This window comes from Ranitomeya imitator, chromosome 8 (genome assembly GCF_032444005.1).
Source record: "Ranitomeya imitator isolate aRanImi1 chromosome 8, aRanImi1.pri, whole genome shotgun sequence".
NCBI classification, from domain to species: Eukaryota; Metazoa; Chordata; class Amphibia; order Anura; family Dendrobatidae; genus Ranitomeya; species Ranitomeya imitator.
Genome location: NC_091289.1, coordinates 121,248,850 through 121,273,176, shown reverse-complemented (window position 1 = coordinate 121,273,176; position 24,327 = coordinate 121,248,850). Strand labels below are relative to the sequence as shown.

General features: G+C 44.1%; 1 protein-coding gene across 2 annotated transcripts in view; it reads right to left on the bottom strand.

The window, feature by feature from the left end:
* STXBP3 (syntaxin binding protein 3) overlaps positions 1–24,327 on the bottom strand; it is a 97,348-nt gene that overhangs the window by 57,470 nt on the left and 15,551 nt on the right. For both annotated transcript variants that reach the window (XM_069737314.1, XM_069737316.1), the window contains 7 exons: positions 24,045–24,126; positions 23,169–23,245; positions 22,393–22,471; positions 8,674–8,774; positions 8,430–8,578; positions 8,239–8,329; positions 6,281–6,405 (listed from right to left, as the gene is read on the bottom strand). In XM_069737314.1, coding sequence (XP_069593415.1) covers positions 6,281–6,405; positions 8,239–8,329; positions 8,430–8,578; positions 8,674–8,774; positions 22,393–22,471; positions 23,169–23,245; positions 24,045–24,126 — 704 coding nt within the window. The remainder of the gene's footprint in view (positions 1–6,280; positions 6,406–8,238; positions 8,330–8,429; positions 8,579–8,673; positions 8,775–22,392; positions 22,472–23,168; positions 23,246–24,044; positions 24,127–24,327) is intronic.

Genomic DNA, 24,327 nt, shown 5'->3' with positions numbered 1-24,327 from the left:
CATTACCACTATGAATTTTAACCCCTTCATGACCTTGGGATTTTTCGTTTTTCCGTGTTCGTTTTTCACTCCCCTCCTTCCCAGAGCCATAACTTTTTTATTTTTCCGTCAATTTGGCCATGTGAGGGCTTATTTTTTGCGGGACGAGTTGTACTTTTGAACGACATCATTGGTTTTAGCATGTCGTGTACTAGAAAACGGGAGAAAAATAACAAATGCGCCATTTTCCTATACTCGTAGCGTCTCCATTTTTCATGATCTGGGGGTCGGTTGAGGGCTTATTTTTTGCGTGCCGAGATGACGTTTTTAACACCTTACCGGCATCGGACGTACCATACCGTCCGATGCCGGCTCCCCTGCTTTGATGCAGGGCTCCGCGGTGAGCCCGCACCAAAGCCGGGACATGTCAGCTGTTTTGAACAGCTGACATGTGCCCGTAATAGGCGCGGGCAGAATCGCGATCTGCCCGCACCTATTAACTAGTTAAATGCCGCTGTCAAACGCAGACAGCGGCATTTAACTACCGCTTCCGGCCGGGCGGCCGGAAATGACGTCATCGCCGACCCCCGTCACATGATCGGGGGTCGGCGATGCTTGTGAATGGTAACCATAGAGGTCCTTGAGACCTCTATGGTTACTGATTGCCCGTCGCTGTGAGCGCCACCCTGTGGTCGGCGCTCACAGCACACGTGCAATTCTGCTACATAGCAGCGATCAGCAGATCGCTGCTATGTAGCAGAGCCGATCTGGTTGTGCCTGCTTCTAGCCTCTCATGGAGGCTATTGAAGCATGGCAAAAGTTAAAAAAAAAAGTTTAAAAAAAATGTGAAAAAAATAAAAAAAAAACATAAAAGTTTAAATCACCCCCCTTTCGCCCCAATCAAAATAAATCAATAAAAAAAAAAAAATCAAATCTACGCATATTTGGTATCGCCGCGCTCAGAATCGCCCGATCTATCAAATAAAAAAAAGTATTAACCTGATCGCAAAACAGCGTAGCGGTTAGAAAACTCGAAACGCCAGAATTACGTTTTTTTGGTCGCCGCGACATTGCATTAAAATGCAATAACAGGTGATCAAAAGAACGTATCTGCACCGAAATGCTATCATTAAAAATGTCATCTCGGCACGCAAAAAATAAGCCCTCAACCGACCCCAGATGATGAAAAATGGAGACGCTACGAGTATCGGAAAATGGCGCATTTATTTATTTTTATTTTTTTTAGCAAAGTTTGGAATTTTTTTTCACCACTTAGATAAAAAATAACCTAGTCATGTTAGGTGTCTATGAACTCGTAATGACCTGGAGAATCATAATGGCAGGTTAGTTTTAGCATTTAGTGAACCTAGCAAAAAAGCCAAACAAAAAACCAATGTGGGATTGCACTTTTTTTGCAACTTCACCGCACTTGGAATTTTTTTCCCGTTTTCTAGTACACGACATGCTAAAACCAATGATGTCGTTCAAAAGTACAACTCGTCCCGCAAAAAATAAGCCCTCACATGGCCAAATTGACGGAAAAATAAAAAAGTTATGGCTCTGGGAAGGAGGGGAGCGAAAAACGAACACAGAAAAACGAAAAATCCCCCGGTCATGAAGGGGTTAATGATAGCATTTTGGTGCAGATATGTTCTTTTGATTGCCCGTTATTGCATTTTAATGCAATGTCGCGGCGACCAAAAAAACGTAATTCTGGCATTTCGAATTTTTTTTCTCGCTACGCTGTTTAGCGATTAGGTTAATGCTTTTTTTTAATTGATAGATCGGGCGATTCTGAGCGCGGCGATACCAAATGTGTAGATTTGATTTTTTTTAATTGATTTATTTTGATTGGGACGAAAGGGGGGGGTGATTTAAACTTTTATATTTTTTTCACATTTTTTTAAACTTTTTTTTATTTTTATTTTTTTTTACTTTTGCCATGCTTCAATAGCCTCCATGGGAGGCTAGAAGCAGGCACAGCACGATCGCCTCTGCTACATAGCAGCGATCTGCTGTTCGCTGCTATGTAGCAGAATTGCAGGTGTGCTGTGAGCGCCGACCACAGGGTGGCGCTCACAGCTACCGGCGATCAGTAACCATAGAGGTCTCAAGGACCTCTATGGTTACAAAGGAGAAGCATCGCCGACCTCCGATCATGTGACGGGGGTCGGCGATTGACGTCATTTCCGGCCGCCCGGCCGGATGCGGTAGTTAAATGCCGCTGTCTGCGTTTGACAGCGGCATTTAACTAGTTAATAGGCGCAGGCAGATCGCGATTCTGCTCGCGCCTATTACGGGCACATGTCAGCTGTTCAAAACAGCTGACATGTCCCGGCTTTGGTGCGGGCTCACCACCGGAGCCCGCATCAAAGCGGGGCTTCTGACCTCGGACGTACTATCCCGTCCGAGGTCAGAAAGGGGTTAAACAAAACAATTCAGGTAATTTACATAAAAAAAAGAAAAAAATTTGGTTCCAAAATTGTGCTGGTTAGGGAGTTAAGGGTTAAGAGTTGACCAGCAATTTCTCATTTTTACAACACCATTTTGTTTTTTTGTTTTTTGTTTTTTAGGGACCACTTCACATTTGAAGTCACTGTGAGGGGTCTATATGATAGAAAATACCCAAGTGTGACACCATTCTAAAAATTGCACCCCTCAAGGTGCTCAAAACCACATTCAAGAAGTTTATTAACCCTTCAGGTGTTTCACAGGAATTTTTGGAATGTTTAAATAAAAATGAACATTTAACTTTTCACAAAAAATTTACTTCAGCTCCAATTTGTTTTATTTTCCCAAGGGTAACAGGAGAAATTGGACCCAAAAGGTTGTTGTACAATTTGTCCTGAGTGCGCTGATACCCCATATGTGGGAGTGAACCACTGTTTGGGCGCATGACAGAGCTCGGTAGGGAAGGAGCGCCATTTGACTTTTCAATGCAAAATTGACTGGAATTGAGATAGGACCCCATGTCGTGTTTGGAGAGCCCCTGATGTGCCTAAACATTGAAACCCCCCACAAGTGACACCATTTTGGAAAGTAGACCCCCTAAGGAACTTATCTAGAAGTGTGGTGAGCACTTTGACCCACCAAGTGCTTCACAGAAGTTTATAATGCAGAGCGGTAAAATTAAAAAAAAATCATATTTTTTCACGAAAATTATCTTTTCACCCCCAATTTTTTTATTTTCCTAAGGGTAACAGAAGAAATTGGACCCCAAAAGTTGTTGTGCAATTTGTCCTGAGTATGCCGATACCCCATATGTGGGAGTAAACCACTGTTTGGGCGCATAGAGCTCGGAAAGGAAGGAGCGCCGTTTGGCTTTTCAATGCAAAATTGTCTGGAATTGAGATCGGACGCCATGTCGCGTTTGGAGAGCCCCTGATGTGCCTAAACAGTGGAAACCCCCCAATTCTGACTGAAACCCTAACCCAAGCACCCCCCTAACCCTAATCCCAACTCTAGCCATAACCTAACCACACCCCTAACCCCGAACACACCCCCAACCCTAATCCCAACCATAACCCTAACCACACCCCTAATCCTGACACACCCCTAACCCTAATGCCAACCGTAAATGTAATCCAAACCCTATCCCTAACTTTAGTCCCAACCCTAAAGTAAAAAAAGGAAATACATTTTTTTATTTTATTATTTTTCCCTAACTAAGGGGGTGATGAAGGGGGGTTTACTATTTATAGCGTTTTTTTTAGCGGATTTTTATGATTGACAGCTCCACATTTTGAGAGCTATAATTTTTCCATATTTTGGTCCACAGAGTCATGTGAGGCCTTGTTTTTTGTGAGACGAGTTGACGTTTTTATTGGTACCATTTTCAGGCACGTGACATTTTTTTGATTGCTTTTTATTCTGATTTTTGTGAGGAATAATGACCAAAAACCAGCAATTCATGAATTTCTTTTGGGGGAGGCATTTATACCGTTCCACGTTTGGTAAAATTGATAAAGCAGTTTTATTCTTCGGGTCAGTACGATTACAGTGATACCTCATTTATATATGTTTTTATGTTTTGGCGCTTTTATACGATAAAAATTATTATATAAAAAATAATTATTAGTTTACTTTGTCACGGGGGGACATGACTATATAATGTCAGATGGCTGATCTGACACTTTGCAGTGCACTGTGTCAGATCAGCAATCTGACAGGCACTGCAGGAGGCTTGCTGGAGCTTCCAAGCCACCTCCCTGCGGGACCCGGAAGGAGCCCCGCGGCCATTTTGGATCCGAAGCCTGCAGGGAGGAGGAGGTAGGAGACCCTCGGAGGAAGGCGATCAAATCACGTTGCTCCGAGGGTCTCAGGGAGGCACGCAGGAAGCCCCCTCCGGGCGCAATGCTTCCCTATGCCGCCGGAATGCTGCGATAATGTTTGATCCCAGTGTTTCGGGGGTTAATGTGCTGGGAGCAGTCCGTGAACGCTCCTGGCACATAGTGCCGGATGTCAGCTGTGATCGTCAACTGACCCCGTGAGCGCGGCTGATCGGGGATGACGTACTATCCCGTCGGTGGTCATACGGGACAATACCACCTCGACAGTATAGTACGTCACATGTCAGAAAGGGGATAAGATGCTCCATAGATTATGCCCCATATGCTGTGATTAATTAAAAAAAAAAAAAAAAATCACATACTCACCTTTCGTCGCTTAGGCCCCCGGCACTTGCGATATTCACCTCTCCTTGTTCCACTGCTGTGCGCCGATCTGTCTTCGGGCTCTGACTGTTCAGGCAGAGGGCGCACACTAACTACATCATCGCGCCCTCTGACCTGAACAGTCACAGGCAGAGGACGAGAAAGACGGCCCGGCACGCAGTGGTGGAACGGGGTCAGGTGAATATTGGAATGATCACTTCCCCCGATATACTCACCTGCTCCCGGCGCGGTCCCTGGCAGAGTCTCACTGTCAGATGTCTCCGGCGGCATCTTCCTATGTTCAGCCGTCACATACCGCTCATTAAAGTAATGAATATGCGTCCATATTCATTACTTTAATGAGCGGTACCACGTGACCACTGAACACAGGAACAAGCTGCCGGAGACCATCGGACATGCAGGGACCGCGCCAGGAGCAGGTGAGTATGTCACAGCCGCCGCTCCCCCGCTGACAATGACTTGAGTATAAGCCGAGAGGGGCTTATACTCTCGTATATATATATATGGTAAATGTTCATTTTGAGGGGTGCAGTTTTTAGAATGGTGTCACTTTTGGGTATTTTCTGTCATGTGCACCCCTCAAAGTGACTTTAAATGTGAGATGGTCCCTAAAAATGGTTTTGTAAATTGTTGTAAAAATGAGAAATCAATGTCAACTTTTAACCCTTATAATTTTCTAACAAAAAATATTTGTTTCCAAAATTGTGCTGATGTAAATTAGACATGTGGGAAATGTTAAGTATTTTGTGTGACACATCTGTGATTTAAGGGCATAAAAATTCAAATTTTGAAAATTGCAAAGTTTTAAAAATTTTCGCCATATTTCCTTTTTTCATAAATAAACACAAGTCATATCGAAGAAATTGTACCACTAACATGAAGTACGATATGTCACGAAAAAACAGTCTCAGAATCAGCGGGATCTGTTAAAAAGTGTTCCAGAGTTATAACCTCATAACGCAACAGTGGTCAGAATTGTAAAAATTGGCTCGGTCATTAAGCTGCAAATTGGCTCCGTCACTAAGGGGTAATAAAAATGGCGTGGGGTCCCCTCTATATTTTTAAAACCAGAGCAGATCCTGTGCCGTGCACGATCGCCTTGATGTACCTATACGTCATGAGTCAGGAACCCCTATGTCATGTAGGGGTTAATTACTGGGTAATCATACATAAAAAGACCATAATACATACATAATACAGAATAAGACTAACTTTTATGCCAAAGCATGCCCCTCCCCCCCCCCCCCCCAAAAAAAAAAAAAAAAAGGACAGCAACATAATAAAAATACACTCTTTACAGGAAACCCCATGCGGCAATCAGAATATCTAAGGGTCCGCACACTTAACAACAACAGGTGCGATAATAAACCGAAGGCAATAAAAAGCATATAAGAGGTTCTTTAAGGTGTGGTAGGAGAATTCCCACCGTGTCTGGCTGCAGGAGGAGCCCCCAGTCATCTCTTCTTTCAGTAGAAGGTACAGAATACAAAGCACAGTGCCTGCAGCTAGAGGTGGAAGGTATCAGCAATTCCTAATACGCTGTGGACAGGATCCTCTTCAGGTTACTCATAGCTTTCATTTCTAGGTTTAGGGATCCTCCCTTGGGTGAATGGTAGTGAAGCTCTTACTTGTAAACATCATCCTCAATAGGCAAAACATCATAAATCATGGCTTGGAAAGTCAGCTCATGTAGCACTGTAGACACCGGATCAAATCCTCGGTCTATGATAAGTAATTGAGACTGAGACTTCTCCTGCATGAGGAGAAAAGAAAAATTAAAAAAAAAAAAAAAGCCAATTTTCCACATCACAATGTTTGTCAACCTTAAGGGCCTAACTCAATGGCGGCTCTATGAAGACAACTATGGTTTACGTGAAGTTTCTGCCTAACATTGTACAGAATTATATTCAATGTGTGGCTAGCTAATCCTCCATTGTGCAGGTCCTGCTAGCCTCTCTCTGTATACCTACAGGCTGCACAATCTCGTGGCCAGCTAATCCTCCATGGTGCAGGTCCTGCTAGCCTCTCTCTGTATACCTACAGGCTGCACAATCTCATGGCCAGCTAATCCTCCATTGTGCAGGTCCTGCTAGCCTCTCTGTATACCTACAGGCTGCACAATCTCATGGCCAGCTAATCCTCCATGGTGCAGGTCCTGCTAGCCTCTCTCTGTATACCTACAGGCTGCACAATCTCATGGCCAGCTAATCCTCCATGGTGCAGGTCCTGCAAGCCTCTCTCTGTATACCTACAGGCTGCACAATCTCATGGCCAGCTAATCCTCCATGGTGCAGGTCCTGCTAGCCTCTCTGTATACCTACAGGCTGCACAATCTCATGGCCAGCTAATCCTCCATGGTGCAGGTCCTGCTAGCCTCTCTCTGTATACCTACAGGCTGCACAATCTCATGGCCAGCTAATCCTCCATGGTGCAGGTCCTGCAAGCCTCTCTCTGTATACCTACAGGCTGCACAATCTCATGGCCAGCTAATCCTCCATGGTGCAGGTCCTGCTAGCCTCTCTCTGTATACCTACAGGCTGCACAATCTCGTGGCCAGCTAATCCTCCATGGTGCAGGTCCTGCAAGCCTCTCTCTGTATACCTACAGGCTGCACAATCTCATGGCCAGCTAATCCTCCATGGTGCAGGTCCTGCTAGCCTCTTTCTGTATACCTACAGGCTGCACAATCTCATGGCCAGCTAATCCTCCATTGTGCAGGTCCTGCTAGCCTCTCTGTATACCTACAGGCTGCACAATCTCATGGCCAGCTAATCCTCCATGGTGCAGGTCCTGCTAGCCTCTCTCTGTATACCTACAGGCTGCACAATCTCATGGCCAGCTAATCCTCCATGGTGCAGGTCCTGCTAGCCTCTCTCTGTATACCTACAGGCTGCACAATCTCGTGGCCAGCTAATCCTCCATGGTGCAGGTCCTGCAAGCCTCTCTCTGTATACCTACAGGCTGCACAATCTCATGGCCAGCTAATCCTCCATGGTGCAGGTCCTGCTAGCCTCTCTCGGTATACCTACAGGCTGCACAATCTCATGCTAATCATGGGCAGGGCAATAGGCAGAGCCAACATCAGCCGGAAGGAGACGTGAGGGACAATGGTGGCCTCTCTGGCGTTGGGCTCCTGCGCAGCTGAGACATACGTGGTTTTTATACAGTGCACTATTCGTAAAGGCTCATTCAGATGTCAGTTTTTCTCCTACGAGTCACACCAGTGGTTTTCTACCTATGACAGTCCACGGGGTATTTCACATGTCCTACATTTCCCCTAGGACAGAGTGGTCGGCATAGAAGCATCTAGACTTGTCCAATATTGATCCGAGTGTCGGCTCAAGCTCAGCAATGCAAGTCTATGAAAAAAATCTGACAGCACTCGGGACGCCAAGAAAAACTGATGAAACTCTGAGCAAACTGATGGCAAAGACTGACACGGACGGAACTCATTGATGAATGCATATGAGAAAACTGTAGTGTGAATGAGCCATAAACCGTGCATACACTTCCTCTGTCGATTACATAGCAATTGATGATTCAGCTTGTCCAACAGCTACACTTGTCCAACTTAGATTCACATTACCTTACACTGATTTCTTTCATCAGTCTTGTAAAACTCCACAAGTTTTTCTTCCACCAAGTTGGCCAAATCTTCAGCATTATCTAGGGGATCTCTATACAGATGTATAATTGTGATGAATAAAAAATATATTTTATTACTGTACAAGAAAGCGGTTCCTATAAAGTTATCAGGTCAGGCTTTCGGGAAGTTACCTCTTAAAGCGCACTCCAGGGTTCTCGTCCAAAGTGGCACAGAGCGTTACTATCTGCTGAGCGATGGAGGCCACTGCAGATTCTCTATCCACGGACTTATCTGGACTATACAGCAGGTGAAAGGCATCAGGGACATTCAGCAGAAACACCTACAGAGACCAAGAAATGGACAACGTACAATACCGTTATAAGGAAAAAATAATTACTACAGTTAAAGTGAGAATCACACATTTGTGGTTATTACCTGGGACTCTTTAGGGAAGAACGAAATATTGATCTCTTTGCATCTTTTTATCGTTTTGGGCTGGCATGATTTCAGCTTTTTAAAAAGGTCGTCTGGACAAGCTGAAAGCCAAACAAATTGTATACATTACATAGAATAACAACTCCTTTCACATGTGACAAGAAATTTCTGCATGAAAATACAATCATTCTGTGCATCTCACTGAGTTACCTATTAAATGCCTTCCCAAAATATTACAAATCAAATCTGGAGATAGTTTTTTGCATAATGACCCATCATTAGATCCTCAACAATTTTTACTTAAAGGGAACCTGTCAGCAGGATTGTGCTCAGTAACCTACACACAGTGTCCGGTCAGCTCCGTTATACTGATTACAGTGATACCTGGTGATGAAATCCGTCTTGTGGTTGTTGTGTAATCTTTATTTTCAGTTTTGAGTTAATGATATGGCCGTGCTCCGGGCGGCCTGTGGGGGGTGAACTTCATGTGGTGCTCCGCTTAGGTATTCATGTGTATGGCTTCTGACAGGTCACTGATCTGCCCCTTATTTTACATACTGCATATAATATTGTGGGGTTAGAAAAACAAAATAAACTTCATCAAAATGGCGCTGGTGGACTGTAGCAGGATACATGTCTATATGCATTCATTCTTTATTCCTATACTATCGTGGGGTATAAATAAAATTATATCTATATCTACTATATAATTGTCTAAGGGTCACTTCCGTCTGTCCTTCTGTCTGTCTGTCTGTCACGGTTATTCATTCGCTGATTGGTCTCGCCAGCTGCCTGTCATGGCTGCCGCGACCAATCAGAGACGGGCACAATCCGGAAGAAAATGGCCGCTCCTTACTCCCCGCAGTCAGTGCCTGTCGCCCGCATACTCCCTTGCGGTCACCACTAACACAGGGTTAATGCCGGCGGTAACGGACCGCGTTATGCCGCGGGTAACGCACTCCGTTACCGCCGCTATTAACTCTGTCTCCCCAACTTTTTACTATTGACGCTGCCTATGAGGCATCAATAGTAAAAAAAGTAATGTTAAAAATAATTTAAAAAAATAAACCTGCTATACTCACCATCCGTAGTCCGCTGAGCCGCTCCCGCCGGCCGCCATCTTCTGCTGCAGTTTCCGGTAGCAAAGATGGTAGGGCAGAAGGACCTGCCATGACATCACGGTCATGTGACTGCGACTTCATTACAGGTCCTGTGCTCTGATACCAACCCTGGGACCGCAAGCTGCCGTGGACAGCAAAGGGCCTTCGGAAAGGAGAGTATATATTTATTTTTTATTTCTTCACCAGTGACAAACCTGGCTGGGCAATATACTACGTAGCTGGGCAATATACTACGTGACTGGCCAATATACTACGTGGCTCTGTGCTGTATACTACGTGGCTGGGCAATATACTATGTGGGCGGGCAATATACTACGTGGACATGCATATTCTAGAATACCCGATGCGTTAGAATCGGGCCACCATCTAAAAAAAAAAATATATATATAATTGTCTAAGGGGTACTTCTATCTGTCGGTCTTTCTGTCTGTCGCCAACTTCCGTCACGGAAATCCCGTGTCGCTGATTGGTCTCGCCAGCTGCCTGTCATGGCTGCCGCGACCAATCAGCCAATATACCGCAACAGACATATATACATACATACATATATATATACACATATATAGATGCTACTGTGCAAGCGCTGTCGCCATTTTGCTAAAGAAAAAATCAGCTTTATCAAAATGGTGCTGCAGCGCTTGCGCAGTAACATCCATCGCCAAAGATTATTATCTTTTTTTTTTTACCCCACAATAGTATAGCAGTAAATCATAATTTCATATAGGCACATCAGTAATGCATCATGCATTAGGTAGGTGTAGATGTAGGTGCCGCTGAAACTTCACACTAGACCTCAAGCAGCTTTGGATTGTCTGTCTCTCCACTCTTCTTCCAGACTCTGGGACCTTGATTTCCAAGACCTAGTGTGAAGCTTCCACAATCAGTGATGGTTTGGGGAGCCATATCATCTGCTGGTGTACGTCCACTGTGTTTTATCAAGACATAAATGCAGCACAGCCATCTAACAGGGATTTTTAGAGCACTTCATGCTTCCCTCTGCCAACAAGCTTTTTGGAGATGGAAATTTCATTCTCCAGCAGGACTTGGCACCTGTCCACACTGCCAAAAGTACCAATACCTGGTTTACAAACAGTATCACTGTGCTGGATTGGCCAGCAACTCGTCTGACCTTAACCACGTAGAGAATCTATGGGGTATTGTCAGGAGGAAGATGAGACACCAGACCCAACAATGCAGACGAGCTGAAGGCTGCTATCAAAGCAACCTGAGCTTCCATAACACCTCAGCAGTACCACAGGCTGATCACCTCCATGCCACGCCGCATTGATGCAGTAATTGATGCAATAGGAGCCCGACCAAGTATTGAGTGCATTTACTGAACATACATTTCAGTAGGCCAACATTTCGGATGTTAAAATCATTTTTCAAGTTGGTGTTATAAAGTATTCTAATTAACTGAGATAATAACTTTTGGGTTTTCATCGGCTGTAAGCCATAATCATCAACATTAACAGAAATAAACACTTGAAATACATCACTGTTTATAATGACTCTATATAATATAGGAGTTTCACTTTTGTATTGAAGAACTGAAATAAATTAACTTTTTGATGATATTCTAATTTTGTGAGAAGCACTTGTATATCTCTCTCACAATAATATCTATATCACAAAGCCGATTTACTTGTCTCCATTGTAATCTGCCAATTTTTATTCCTTTTTCCAAGTTTGTTCTTTGTTGAATATGAAAATATTTCATTAAAATTACAATTATTAAAAAAAATTATAATATATATATCCAGACTTATCTTGCACTCCCACCATTGACCTTTTTGTGAAATGTATATTTGTCTGAGTTTTCACACGGCCGATTCATGTACATGTGCTGCTGTGGTTATATATATATATATATATATATCTCTCGCTGCACTTGCAGAATAAAGATACCATGTCACTTATGTAAGTGGTAAAAAAAAGATACACCAGAATTGGTGTTTTTCCGATATACAAAAATTGAAAAAAGTTCAATGGAGAAAATAAGCTATTGATCTCGGTATGATTATGTCGATTCCAAATTGATGTGTTTTACTGCTTTCATAGTTGCCACTTGTAGTTTTATAGAAATAACTGAGCCTACATTTCGGTCCACTTTGGACCTTGTTTACAACCAATAAAATATAAATAAATGCATGATAATTACAAAACTAGCAAAAGAAAATTACATTTATATTCATGAATATATATATATATATATATATATATATATATACACATGAATATAAATGTAATTTTCTTTTGCTAGTTTTGTAATTATCATGCATTTATTTATATTTTATTGGTTGTAAACAAGGTCCAAAGTGGACCGAAATGTAGGCTCAGTTATTTCTATAAAACTACAAGTGGCAACTATGAAAGCAGTAAAACACATCAATTTGGAATCGACATAATCATACCGAGATCAATAGCTTATTTTCTCCATTGAACTTTTTTCAATTTTTGTATATCGGAAAAACACCAATTCTGGTGTATCTTTTTTTTACCACTTACATAAGTGACATGGTATCTTTATTCTGCAAGTGCAGCGAGAGAGATATATATATATATATATATATATATATATATATATATATAACCACAGCAGCACATGTACATGAATCGGCCGTGTGAAAACTCAGACAAATATACATTTCACAAAAAGGTCAATGGTGGGAGTGCAAGATAAGTCTGGATGTTGTCACATCCATACAAGTAGAGGAAAAAAAAACAAATCAGCACTCCCAATGTGAACACGTGCAAGCTGCAAACTGCAACACTCAGATAAAAAAGACCACAGCAGCACATGTACATGAATCGGCCATGAGAAAACACAGACAAATATACATTTCACAAAAATATTTTTTTGACCTTAACCCATTGACCTTGCAGGTGGCGGTAATCAACGCTACCTGCCCATAAATTGTAGGTTTAGCCCAGAGTGACAGGTTTGTCCGAAGTTGTAGGCTGGTGGCCCAAGAGTGGCATGTACAGTAGAGTAGGACTCATCAGGGGGAGATCACCTTGCCGTGGTTGATGGGCACACATGAATTGGCCAATTTATGCGCTAAGAATCTCCATTTTAACTGTAAGTTTTATGAAAAAAAATTTTTTTTAACATTTTTTATGAAAAAATATTTTTGTGAAATGTATATTACGCTTCATCAGATCCTGGTAATTTTGAGATAATTTTCTCATGACATATTGTACATTATGATAGTGACAACATTTCTTCGATATGACTTGCGTGTATTTGTGAAAAAAAAGGAAATTTGAAAATTGCGAAATTTTCAACATTTTCTCCAAACTTTTAGTTTTTATGCCCTTAGAGAGTCATATCATACAGAATAGTTAATACCGTATATACTCGAGTATAAGCCGACCCGAGCATAAGCCGACCCCCCTAATTTTGCCACAAAAAACTGGGAAAACTTATTGACTCGAGTATAAGCCTAGGGTGGAAATGCAGCATTTACCGGTGAATTTCAAAAATAAAAATAGATCATTATTTCCCCATAGCTGTGCCATATAGTGCTCTGCACCGTTCATTATTTCCCCATAGCTGTGCCATATAGTGCTCTGCACTGTTCATTATTGCCCCATAGCTGTGCCATATAGTGCTTTGCACTGTTCATTATTGCCCCATAGCTGTGCCATATAGTGCTCTGCACCGTTCATTATTGTCCCATAGCTGTGCCATATAGTGCTCTGCACCGTTCATTATTGTCCCATAGCTGTGCCATATAGTGCTCTGCACTGTTCATTATTGCCCCATAGCTGTGCCATATAGTGCTCTGCACCGTTCATTATTTCCCCATAGATGCTCCACATAAAGCTGTGCCATTGCTGCTGCTGCAATGATAAAAAAAAAAATGACATACTCACCTTTCTTGCTTGCAGCTCCCGGCGTCCGGTCCCGGCATCTCTCCGCACTGACTGATCAGGCAGAGGGTGCCGCGCACACTATATGCGTCATCGCGCCCTCTGACCTGCACAGTCAGAGCGGAGAGACGCCGGGAAGGTGGAGCGGCGCTGGGAAGATGGAGCGACACCCGGCGGCTGGAACGGGGACAGGTGAATATTACATACTTACCTGGTCCCGGCGTCCGGCTCCTTCCTCCGTACAGCTGTCTTCGGTGCCGCAGCTTCTTCCTCTATCAGCGGTCACCATTACCGCTGATTAGAGAAATGAATATGTGGCTCCACCCCTATGGGAGGTGGAGCCGCATATTCATTTCTCTAATGAGCGGTCCCACGTGACCGCTGAACAGGGGAAGAGCTGCAGCACCGAAGACCGTGGGACAGGCGGGGAGCGCCAGGATCGCTGGAAGCAGGCAAGTATGCCTCAGCGCCCTCACCCGCCGACCCTGCCACCCACCTTGACTCGAGTATAAGCAGAGAGGGGCACTTTCAGCCCAAAAATTTGGACCCCAAAGTTGTTGTCCAATTTGTCCTGAGTACGCCGATACCCCATATGTGGGGGTAAACCACTGTTTGGGTGCATGGCAGAGCTCGGAAGGGAAGGAGTGCCGTTTGACTTTTCAATGCAAAATTTGCTGTAATTGAGATTGGACACCATGTTGCGTTTAGAGAGCCCCTGATGTGCCTAAACAGTGGAAACCCACCACAAGTGATGCCATTTTGGAAACTAAACCACCCAAGGAACTTATCTAGATGTGTGGTGAGCACTTGGAAATCCCAATTGTTTCTAAAGTTTATAATGTAGAGCCGTAAAAATTAAAAAATCATTTTTTTTCCCACAAAATACAGTAGTTACTTACCGATAACGGTATTTCTCAGAGCCCATGACAGCACTACCAGAGAGAGAGGGAATCCGCCCTTCAGGACAGGAAACCTACAGGATAAAAAGGGCGGTACCTCTCTCCTGCGTCAGTTTGGTTTACATAGCATCAGAGGTCCTCCAGGTTAGTGACAACAGGAAAATATACAATTTTAACAAAATACTTATCAGGATTACACCGTGTCTAAATTAGAAACACACATTTCATATAATAAGGTGCTCACCGCACACGTGATAGGGTGGGAATAAGCAGGTGCTGTCATGGGCTCTGAGAAATACCGTTATCGGTAAGTAACTACCGTATTCTCAGTCGCCCATGAGAGCACTACCAGAGAGAATTACAGAGATCATTGCTTTAGGGAGGGACCACAGCCTGCAAGACCCTTCTTCCGAAGGCTAAGTCAGACGAAGAGGCCAGGTCTAAGCGGTAGTGCCTAAAGAAGGTTGAAGGTGATGACCAGGTGGCCGCCTTGCAGATTTTGTCTATTGGTACCTCCGACCTTTCGGCCCAGGAGGTCGCCATGGCTCTTGTAGAATGCGCCTTGAGCCCTTCAGGAACTGCGTTTCCCGTGGACGAGTATGCCAAGGCTATCGCATCAGTTACCCAGCGAGCTATAGTGCTTTTGGAGGCTTTGAGTCCTTTCCTAGGTCCCTGAAAACAGATAAAGAGAGACCCTTCCTTCCTATACTGTCGGGAGGATTCTAAGTAGTGTATTAAACACCTTCTCACATCTAAAGTGTGGAACTTTTCCTCTTTTTTATTTTTAGGGTTTGGACAAAAGGAGGGAAGGATTATTTCTTGGGACCTGTGGAAATTGGAAGCAACCTTGGGTAGATAAGCGGGATCTGTTTTTAGTATTACCCTATCATCCATGATTTGTGTGAATGGAGGGTTCGCAGATAGAGCCTGGAGGTCACTAATTCTACGGGCAGATGTCAAAGCTGTGAGAAGGGCCGTTTTGAAAGATAAGATTTTAAGTGGTAATGAATCTATGGGCTCGAATGGAGGTTCTGTCAGAGCTGATAAGACTAAATTTAAGTCCCAGGTCGGAAGGCTTCTGATTTTTAAAGGTTTAGACCGTATCACAGCTTTAATAAACCTTGTTAACCATGGGTTAGAGGGAATACTCTCACTGTATAATGCACCTAAGGCCGCTATTTGCACTTTTAAGGTGCTCACCGAGAGGCCCATATCTAAGCCTTTTTGCAGAAATTCTAATATTTTGACCACTTGGACCCAGTCTTGTAATTTTACCCCAGAGGTGGACAAAAACTTTTTCCAGGTCTTACCGTAGATTTTAGTTGTTACTGATTTTCTACTTTTTAATAGTGTAGACACTAAATTATCTGAAAAGCCCCTTGCCCTTAGTAGTGACCTTTCAAGTTCCACGCTGTCAAGTGGAGGTTTGCTGACTGAGGGTGGAACACCGGTCCCTGGTATAAGAGATCCGGAAGATCCGGGAGAACCCAGGGACCGGAGACAGATAGAATTCTCAGCCAGGAAAACCAGGCCCTTTTGGGCCAGAAGGGGGCTATTAGGATGATTCTCGCTCTGTCCTGCCTGATTTTCCGCAGAACAGCCGGAATAAGAATGTGAGGAGGAAACGCGTATGCTAGACCCTGAGTCCATGGGATCGTAAATGCATCCAGAGCCCGAGGGCCCCCTTTGGGGTTCAGAGAACAGAATTCCCTTACTTTCCTGTTTTCTGCACTGGCAAAGAGATCTATTACAGGAACCCCCCAGATTTTGGTGATCCGATCGAAGACGCTTTGGTTTAGTGCCCATTCCCCCTGTTTTAACCGGGTACGGCTTAAGAAGTCTGCTTTTTGGTTCTCTACCCCCTTTATATGCAGCGCAGAGAGGGATAGGAAGTTGTCTTCTGCTAAGATGAAGATCTGGAAGGTAGCCTTCATTAGGGCTTGGGATCTGGTTCCCCCCTGATGGTTCAGGTAGGCTACCACTACCTGATTGTCCGAAAAAACCCGGACATGATGCCCCTGTAGGCTGGGAAGAAAATATGATAGAGCGTGACTCACTGCCCAAAGTTCTTTTTGATTTGAAGATACCTCGTATTCTTGATCTGTCCAGACCCCCTGAGTGATACTGTCGTCCAGGTGAGCTCCCCACCCCGTGGGACTGGCATCCGTGGTAACTATCCGAGATGTGTCTATTACCCATGGAACCCCCTTTGATAGGTTGTTGGGATCTAACCACCAGGCTAGGGAACGAATAGTGTTTGAATTTAGAGACATGTTTCCTTCTAGGTGTCCCCCCAGTGTAACCTGATTCCTCAGAATATCCCACTGGAGATCCCTCGTGTGAATTTGTGCCCACTGTATTGCCGGGAGACAAGCAGAAAGGGACCCCAGCAGTGACATCGCCCCTCTCAGGGTCATATGAGGGTTTGAACAAGCTCTGGACACAAGATTTGATATTTTCTGTTTTTTCTGGTCTGGAAGATGACATTCCTGTGTTATCGAGTCCAAAGTGAGGCCCAAAAACTCTTGAACCCTGGTCGGTTCTAGTTTTGACTTTTGGAGATTTAGGAGCCAACCTAACTCTGTTAGGATTTTTATCACTCTGTCGCATTGTTGGCGACAATGTTGGGCTGAATTGCTGACAATTAGGAAGTCGTCCAGATACGGTATTATTAGAATGTCTTTTTCTCTTATGTGGGCCATCATTTCCGCTACCAATTTGGTAAATATACGAGGCGCTACCGAGATGCCAAATGGAAGGGCCTTGTACTGGTATTGTTTTATTTCTCCTCCCATGACTACCGCTAGTCTGAGGTATTTCTGGGCATTTTTGTGGATGGGGACATGATAGTACGCGTCGCTGAGATCCAACACTATCATGAAGCAATTCGGAAACAGGTTTTTTATTGTTGATTTTATTGATTCCATTTTGAAGGATTGATTTTTTACATAACTGTTTAGTTTCCGTAAATTGATTATTGTGCGGAAAGAACCATCCGGTTTTGGGACCAAAAATAGTGGGGAAAAGAACTCTTTGCCTCTTTCCAGTAGGGGAACTTCTTGGATCACATCTTTCATTATGAGCTTTGAAATTTCTTGTTCCAAGGCCTGTTGCTGAGGTGAGGGTTTTAGTGGGGTGACCACATAGTTTTGGGGAGGAAGGGAGGTGAAGTTTATTTGAAGTCCCATCTTTATCAGATCTAAAATCCAAGTATTGGTTGAAATTTTTTCCCAGGCCGGAAGGTATTGAGACAATCTCCCTCCCACCCTGGGGAAGGTGTCACTTAGGGGGTTTTTTATCTCTTGGGGAATTACCAAAGAGGAAGCCCCTATCCTTCCTTCTCCCATCATCCGATCTGTTCTGTTCCCTTGGGGGACGTCTCCGAAAAAACTTCCTACTCCGAAAGGGCCGTCTAACAAATGGTGCGGCTAGGTTAGGGAACCCCTTCTTCTTATCCCCCGCTTTTTGTAAGATGTCATCTAGGGTTTCCCCAAATAAGAATTTCCCCTCACATGGAATTGAACAGAGTTTTTGTTTGGTCTGTAGGTCGCCCGGCCAGCTTTTTAACCACAGCGTCCTACGAGCTGCATTGGACAAGGCTGCCGATTTTATCGGCTGATGAATCTGCCAAAAAGGCTGCCGCCCCTCTAATCATGGGAATTGATTCAATCATTTTATGTCTAGATACGCCGTCTTTTAGTTGCTTTTCCAAGTTATCTATCCAAATCATTAAAGATCTGGAAGTACATGCGGCTGCTATTGCAGGCCTTAGACACCCCCCTGCCGATTCCCAGGCCCCTTTAAGGAAAGTATCAGCTCTTTTATCGAGGGGATCCTTCAGAGTTCCCATGTCCTCAAAGGGCAATGCAAATTTTTTTGACGCTTTGGCTACTGCTACGTCAAGTTTTGGTGCCTTGTCCCATGACGTAGAAGCCTCTTCCTCGAAGGGATATTTTCTTTTAAGGGAGGGCACGGATGAATTTTTCCTTTCTGGTTTCTCCCACTCTTTCTTAATTAATGCTTGAACATTCTCGTTAAGTGGAAAGACTCTGCGCCTTTTCTGTCCTAGGCCCCCAAACATAATGTCCTGTACTGTTTTGTCAGGACATGGATCTACAACCCCCATGGTTGATCTTATGGCCTTTACAAGGGCATCTACTTCGTCTAATGGGAAGTAGTGGCGGCCTCCGCTCTCAGAATCCGAGGAGGAGGAGGAACCCTGTCTGTCTGAAGCGTCCCCCTCAGAACTAGAAGAATCGGAGTGAGAATAGGGCACAGGTGTTTTTTCCTTGACCCCTTCCCCTTTAAGAGATTTAAATGCTGTTTCCACCTCTGATCTTATTACAGGTCGCAATTCAGAGGCGAAACTAGGGGTTTCTTCACAAAGGACTTGTCCTATACAGGAGCCACACAATTTCTTATCCCAGTTTTGCAACAGGGGTTCACTGCATAAGGGGCAGACTCTATTCTTAGTTTTCTCCGTTTTTTTTCTTGCCTAAAAACAAACGGAAAGGGGGACCCCAATTATTTGGTGAACTTTCACGAAGATCACTCACCCATCTTGCGCAGCCACAGGTACCGGTTCTGGAGGAGGTATAGGATCCTGTATCAGATCCGTAGTCTGTGGTGTCGGCTGGTTAGGCATATTGGCTTTACTCCACGGCGTGGAATGGCTGCTGGAGCGGGTACTGCGGGTGCCTGTAGAGGACCTTTTCTTTTGGTCATCTGGCTTGCGCTGGTGGGGACGCTGACGTTGCTGCTGCTGCTGATGCGGTGGCTGCTGCTGCTGTTGTAAGGGCTGCGCCTGCTGGAGCTGCTGGTCGCTGTCCTCCATTATTAGGACTGCATGCAGCAAAGAGCAATTCCACAGCGGTGTTTAAATACTATATTTGGTGCCGATTCACCCCCTCCTCCAGGGCTGCGTTCCAGGAAAGCGCTGATCCCCCTTGGATCACTGAGCCTGCGCGCTCTGCCCGGGACCCGGAAGTAGTGTTTTCTATATCCGGTGCGGCGGCCATCTTGGTGTCCTTACACACACCATGCCACTGCTCCGAATCAGGAAGTGCCTTGGCCGCCGAGGCACACCGGGTCCCCGAAGCCCCTACCCCAATCCGGGGAGGCGGCCGCGCTTCCCTCCGCGCACTCTGCAGCCCCATCGGACCCAGCAGTGGCGGCGTCGGACACCCCGCCAGCCGTGACAGGGGCCTCCCCGCCGTCATAGGTCGACTGGTTGGCTCCGGATCTCAGGTACCATCCTAGAGGGTTCCCTGTCAGGACAGGAAACCAAACTGACGCAGGAGAGAGGTACCGCCCTTTTTATCCTGTAGGTTTCCTGTCCTGAAGGGCGGATTCCCTCTCTCTCTGGTAGTGCTGTCATGGGCGACTGAGAAATGATCTTTTAGCCAGCAAATGTTTTATTTTCCCAAGGGTATCCAGAGAAATTGGACCCCAAATGTTGTTCTGCAATTTGTTCTGAGTACACCGATACCCCATATGTGGGGGGGGGAACCACCGTTTGGGCGCATGTCAAAGCTCGGAAGGGAAGGAGCACTGTTTTGGAATGCAGACTTTGATGGAATGGTCTGTGGGCATCACGTTGCGTTTGCAGAGCCCCTGATGTACCTAAACAGTAGAAATCCCCCACAAGTGACCCCAAATAGGAAAATAGACCCTCCAAGCAATTATCTAAGATGTGTTGTGATAACTTTGAACCCCCAAGTGTTTCACTAAAGTTTATAACACAGAGCCGTGAAAATAAAACACTTATTTTTTTCTCCACAAAAATGATTTCTTAGCTCCCAAATATTTATTTTTACAAGGGTAACAGGACTAATTGGACAACAACTTTTGGGGTCCAATTTCTCGTGAGTACGCTGATACTCCATATGTGGGGGTAAACCACTGTTTGAGTGCATGGGAGAGCTCGGAAGGACTGTTTCAACACATAATTGGTTGGAATTGAGATTGGACGCCATGTCACGTTTGGAGAGCCCCTGATGTGCCAAAACAGTGGAAACCCACCCCCAAATCTAACACCCCTAATCCCAACCACACCCCTAATCCTAATCCCAACCACAACACACCCCTAACCCGAACACACCCCTAACCCTAATCCCAACCACACCACACCCCTAACACTGACACGCCCCTAACCCTAATCCCAACCACACCACACCCCTAACACTGACACACCCCTAACCCTAATTCCAACAGTAAACGTAATCCAAACCCTAACCCCAACTCTAGCCCCATCCCCAACCCTAATAGGAAAATGGAAATAAATACATTTTTATTTTATTATTTTTCACTAAGGGGATTATAAAGGGGGGTTTGATTTACCATTTATAGCGGGTTTTTATGATTGGCAGTTGTCACACACTAAAAGACATTTTTTTATTGCAAAAATAGTTTTTGCATCACCACATTTTGAGAGCTATAATTTATCCATATTTTGGCCCACAGAGTAAATTGAGGTCTTGTTTTTTGCGGGACGAGTTGACGTTTTTATTGCTACCATTTTCGGGGCACATGACAGTTTTTGATCGCTTTTTATTCCAATTTTTGGGAGGCTGAATGAACAAAAACCAGCAATTCCTGAATTTCTTTGGGGGTGGAGGGAGCGTTTATACTGATAATATACTTATATTGATAAGGCAGTTTTATTCTTTGGGTCAGTACAATTACAGTGATACTTCATTTATATCTTTTTTTACGTTTTGGCGCTTTTACACAATTGGAAAAAGATTTTTTTTTTTCTTTATTTGGTTTTTTTTTTTGTTTTTTTAAATATTTTTATACATTCTATTTTATTTTTTTTACTTTATAACATTGTCCCAGGGTGGGACATTAATATGTAAAGTCAGATCGCTGATCTGACACTTTGAATAGCATGGTGTCAGATCAGCGATCTGACTGGAGGCTTGCTGGCGCCTGCTCCTAGCAGGCACTGACAAGCCACCTCACTGAAGGACCCGGAAGGACCCTGCGGCCATTTTGGATCCGGGGTCTCCATGTTGACCACCGGAACATGATCGCATTGCGCTGTTCTGGTGGGAGAGCGCAGGGAGCCCCCTCCCTGCGCGATTGTTCTCTATGTCGCTGTAACTACTGACAGCGGCATCAGAGGGGTTAAAAGCCCACGATCGCACTAGCACCGATCATGGGCACTGCTGCGGGGTGTCAGCTGTCACCCGTATGCAATCGCCCCAGCCCTCACCGCGAGACCATGCCGCCGCACTAGTACTGCAGTTTGAGGGTATGCAATTCCCGCAGAGCAGTACAGCGCATGTCAGGAAGGGGTTAAATAATGTTTATTGTAATGCCATATTCTGACAGCAACTTTATTTTTGCACGATGACCAGAATATTTTTTGGGGAAAATAATGTTCTTTGATTGCTTTTAATTCTAATTGTTTAGGAGGCAAAATGAACACTAAAAGAAGGAAAAAAAAAATGATGCCTCTCACAGCCAAACCAGATCTCACACTTTGCATTGATGAGGGGCAGTACCACGAAACAATGTGTCTGCAAATTGAGATTCTGGTTTTGGCTTTTATCCTAAGTCATGTGACAAGGTATATAATGGTCGACATTGACTGTTAGGATTGCTACTTCCTATAGGTGGCGCTAGAGTTCTAGTCCTCTTCTCTCTGAAGAGACAATTTGAATATTTCCCAGAAGAGCATTGCGGCTTGAAAGTCTACTCATCTCGGCATGCTTAACATGTCACTCTCCACAAAGAGAAACAATACCCTTGGGTCCTTTATGAAATATACAGGTAGAAGTCAATTTACCCATTAATAAAATATTGCCGACTATACTCACCATCACTGAAGTAGATGTAGGCAGATTTATACTTGCAAGAAGATTTGGACTTCAAGTCCGCCACGATGCAGTCTACAGACTGAAATAAGCCAGAGAAAGGAAGGGTATTAAGAACGTTTACTCTGCACCAAGCCGGACCACACAGATTGAGAAATTACTATTGGTTTAAAATAGAAATGTCATTTAGTCTGGGACTAATGATATCATTAATGGAGATTGGTGAAGGTCCAACCCCGATCAACTGAAATCTGCTCCTGATTGGAGGATATAAGCGATGATGGGGGAGGAGATCGCCGCTCCTTACCGGGGTATGCGGCCACCATCGGAAAATGCACCTCATCTTCTGTTCTACTCTGATCATATGACTTGGGGGTACTTTGCACAAACTGAACCTAAAGGAAGGCCCAGACTGAATGATACATATCCATAAGGCTCCACTTACTAGACAGATCCCCCCAAAAATGAGGTCCTTCAGCCTCCATCAGGATGGCATTTGCTACCATGCTCCGTCAAGGGTAAAACCTATACCATGAGGTATACATTTGTTTTCTTTTAATGAAACCCTCTGAGTGACATATGTCACTGTATACCAAGCATGGGTATAAGATGGGGTCTCTATACCCCCGACAGAAAGCTCAAATGCGGTGTGCACCGGGACACTTCAAGAAAGCAGGTACAAGGGGAGACCCCACTAAGCTATGTAAGTTACGTGACATGCGTCCACAGGAAGGCAAACTCAATGTGAGACGACATTATTAAGAGGAGCGACTACAAACCTTTTCATTTGGCGATATGAAGTATATAGCCTTTAAATCCTCCACTGGTTGTCTTGCCTTATAGAGGTCTTCTACAACTAGAGAAAAGGAAGACATTGGGAGAGCGTGGCTGTAATATACGTAACAGAAAGCCTTGATCACCTGTGAGAATGTAACATTCATTTACAGTCTTGTTTCCATGTATCATGAATACACTTCTTAACGATACAATGGCTCATCCAATATCATGGATGGGGGACAACCGTGGAAGGCATCTCCATGCTCCGGGAAACCCATTAGGACTGTTTCATGGATGCCAAACCAAAAGGCAACCTGGATATCTGGGTAAAGGGCTAAAGGGTTTTTATTGTTGATCATTTATAAGCAGTAAGAGCAGAATGACAATCTAGTTTATTATAGGGAATCGGTCAGCAGGTTTTTGCTATGTAATTTGAGGACAGTATGAGGTAGGGGCAGAGACACACATTTCAGTGATGTCACTTATTAGGCTGTGTGCCGTTTCATTACAATGAGTGTTTTATCACCAGAACATTATCACTGCCAGAATAAAGGACACTCAAACACTGGCCTAATCACGCCCCCTCCTGTGATAAGCAGCTCAGTATCAATAGACGATGTACACAGAAAGCTGTGATGTGTAGCTCTGCTACATCTAAAACCTCATCACTACTGCTGCACCCAGTAAACCAAGTGACACAGCATTGTAATCAGGTCTCTTTTCCTACATCATACTGCCCTCAAATGAGGTAGAAAATACCTGGTGACAGATTCCCTTTACTAAACTGAAGTGTTCAATCTAACATAACTTATTGCAGCATATTCTTTATACGGTAATTATAAAGGTAAAGCAATAAACGTCATGTACTTTTATGTTACCTGTAATACCCTCTTGGAGTAGATCTGTCATTTTGCAGCACGCAGTAAGCAGCTTAGTGGTAAACTTGTCCAGAAGTAAAATCTGGAAGGGAAGAACAAAAATTCAAAGATTTAATAATCTGAGTAAAAATTGAGAATAAGCCATTTGTGCCATCAGGGTGATAAACAAAAAAGATGCTCAAACCTGGTTTGTTATACTGCAGTGTCAAATACCTGCAAGAATGAGCGCACAAGAAATTCATTTTGTAATATAAAGCCAGCTAACATTGTACCTTCAGGCTCT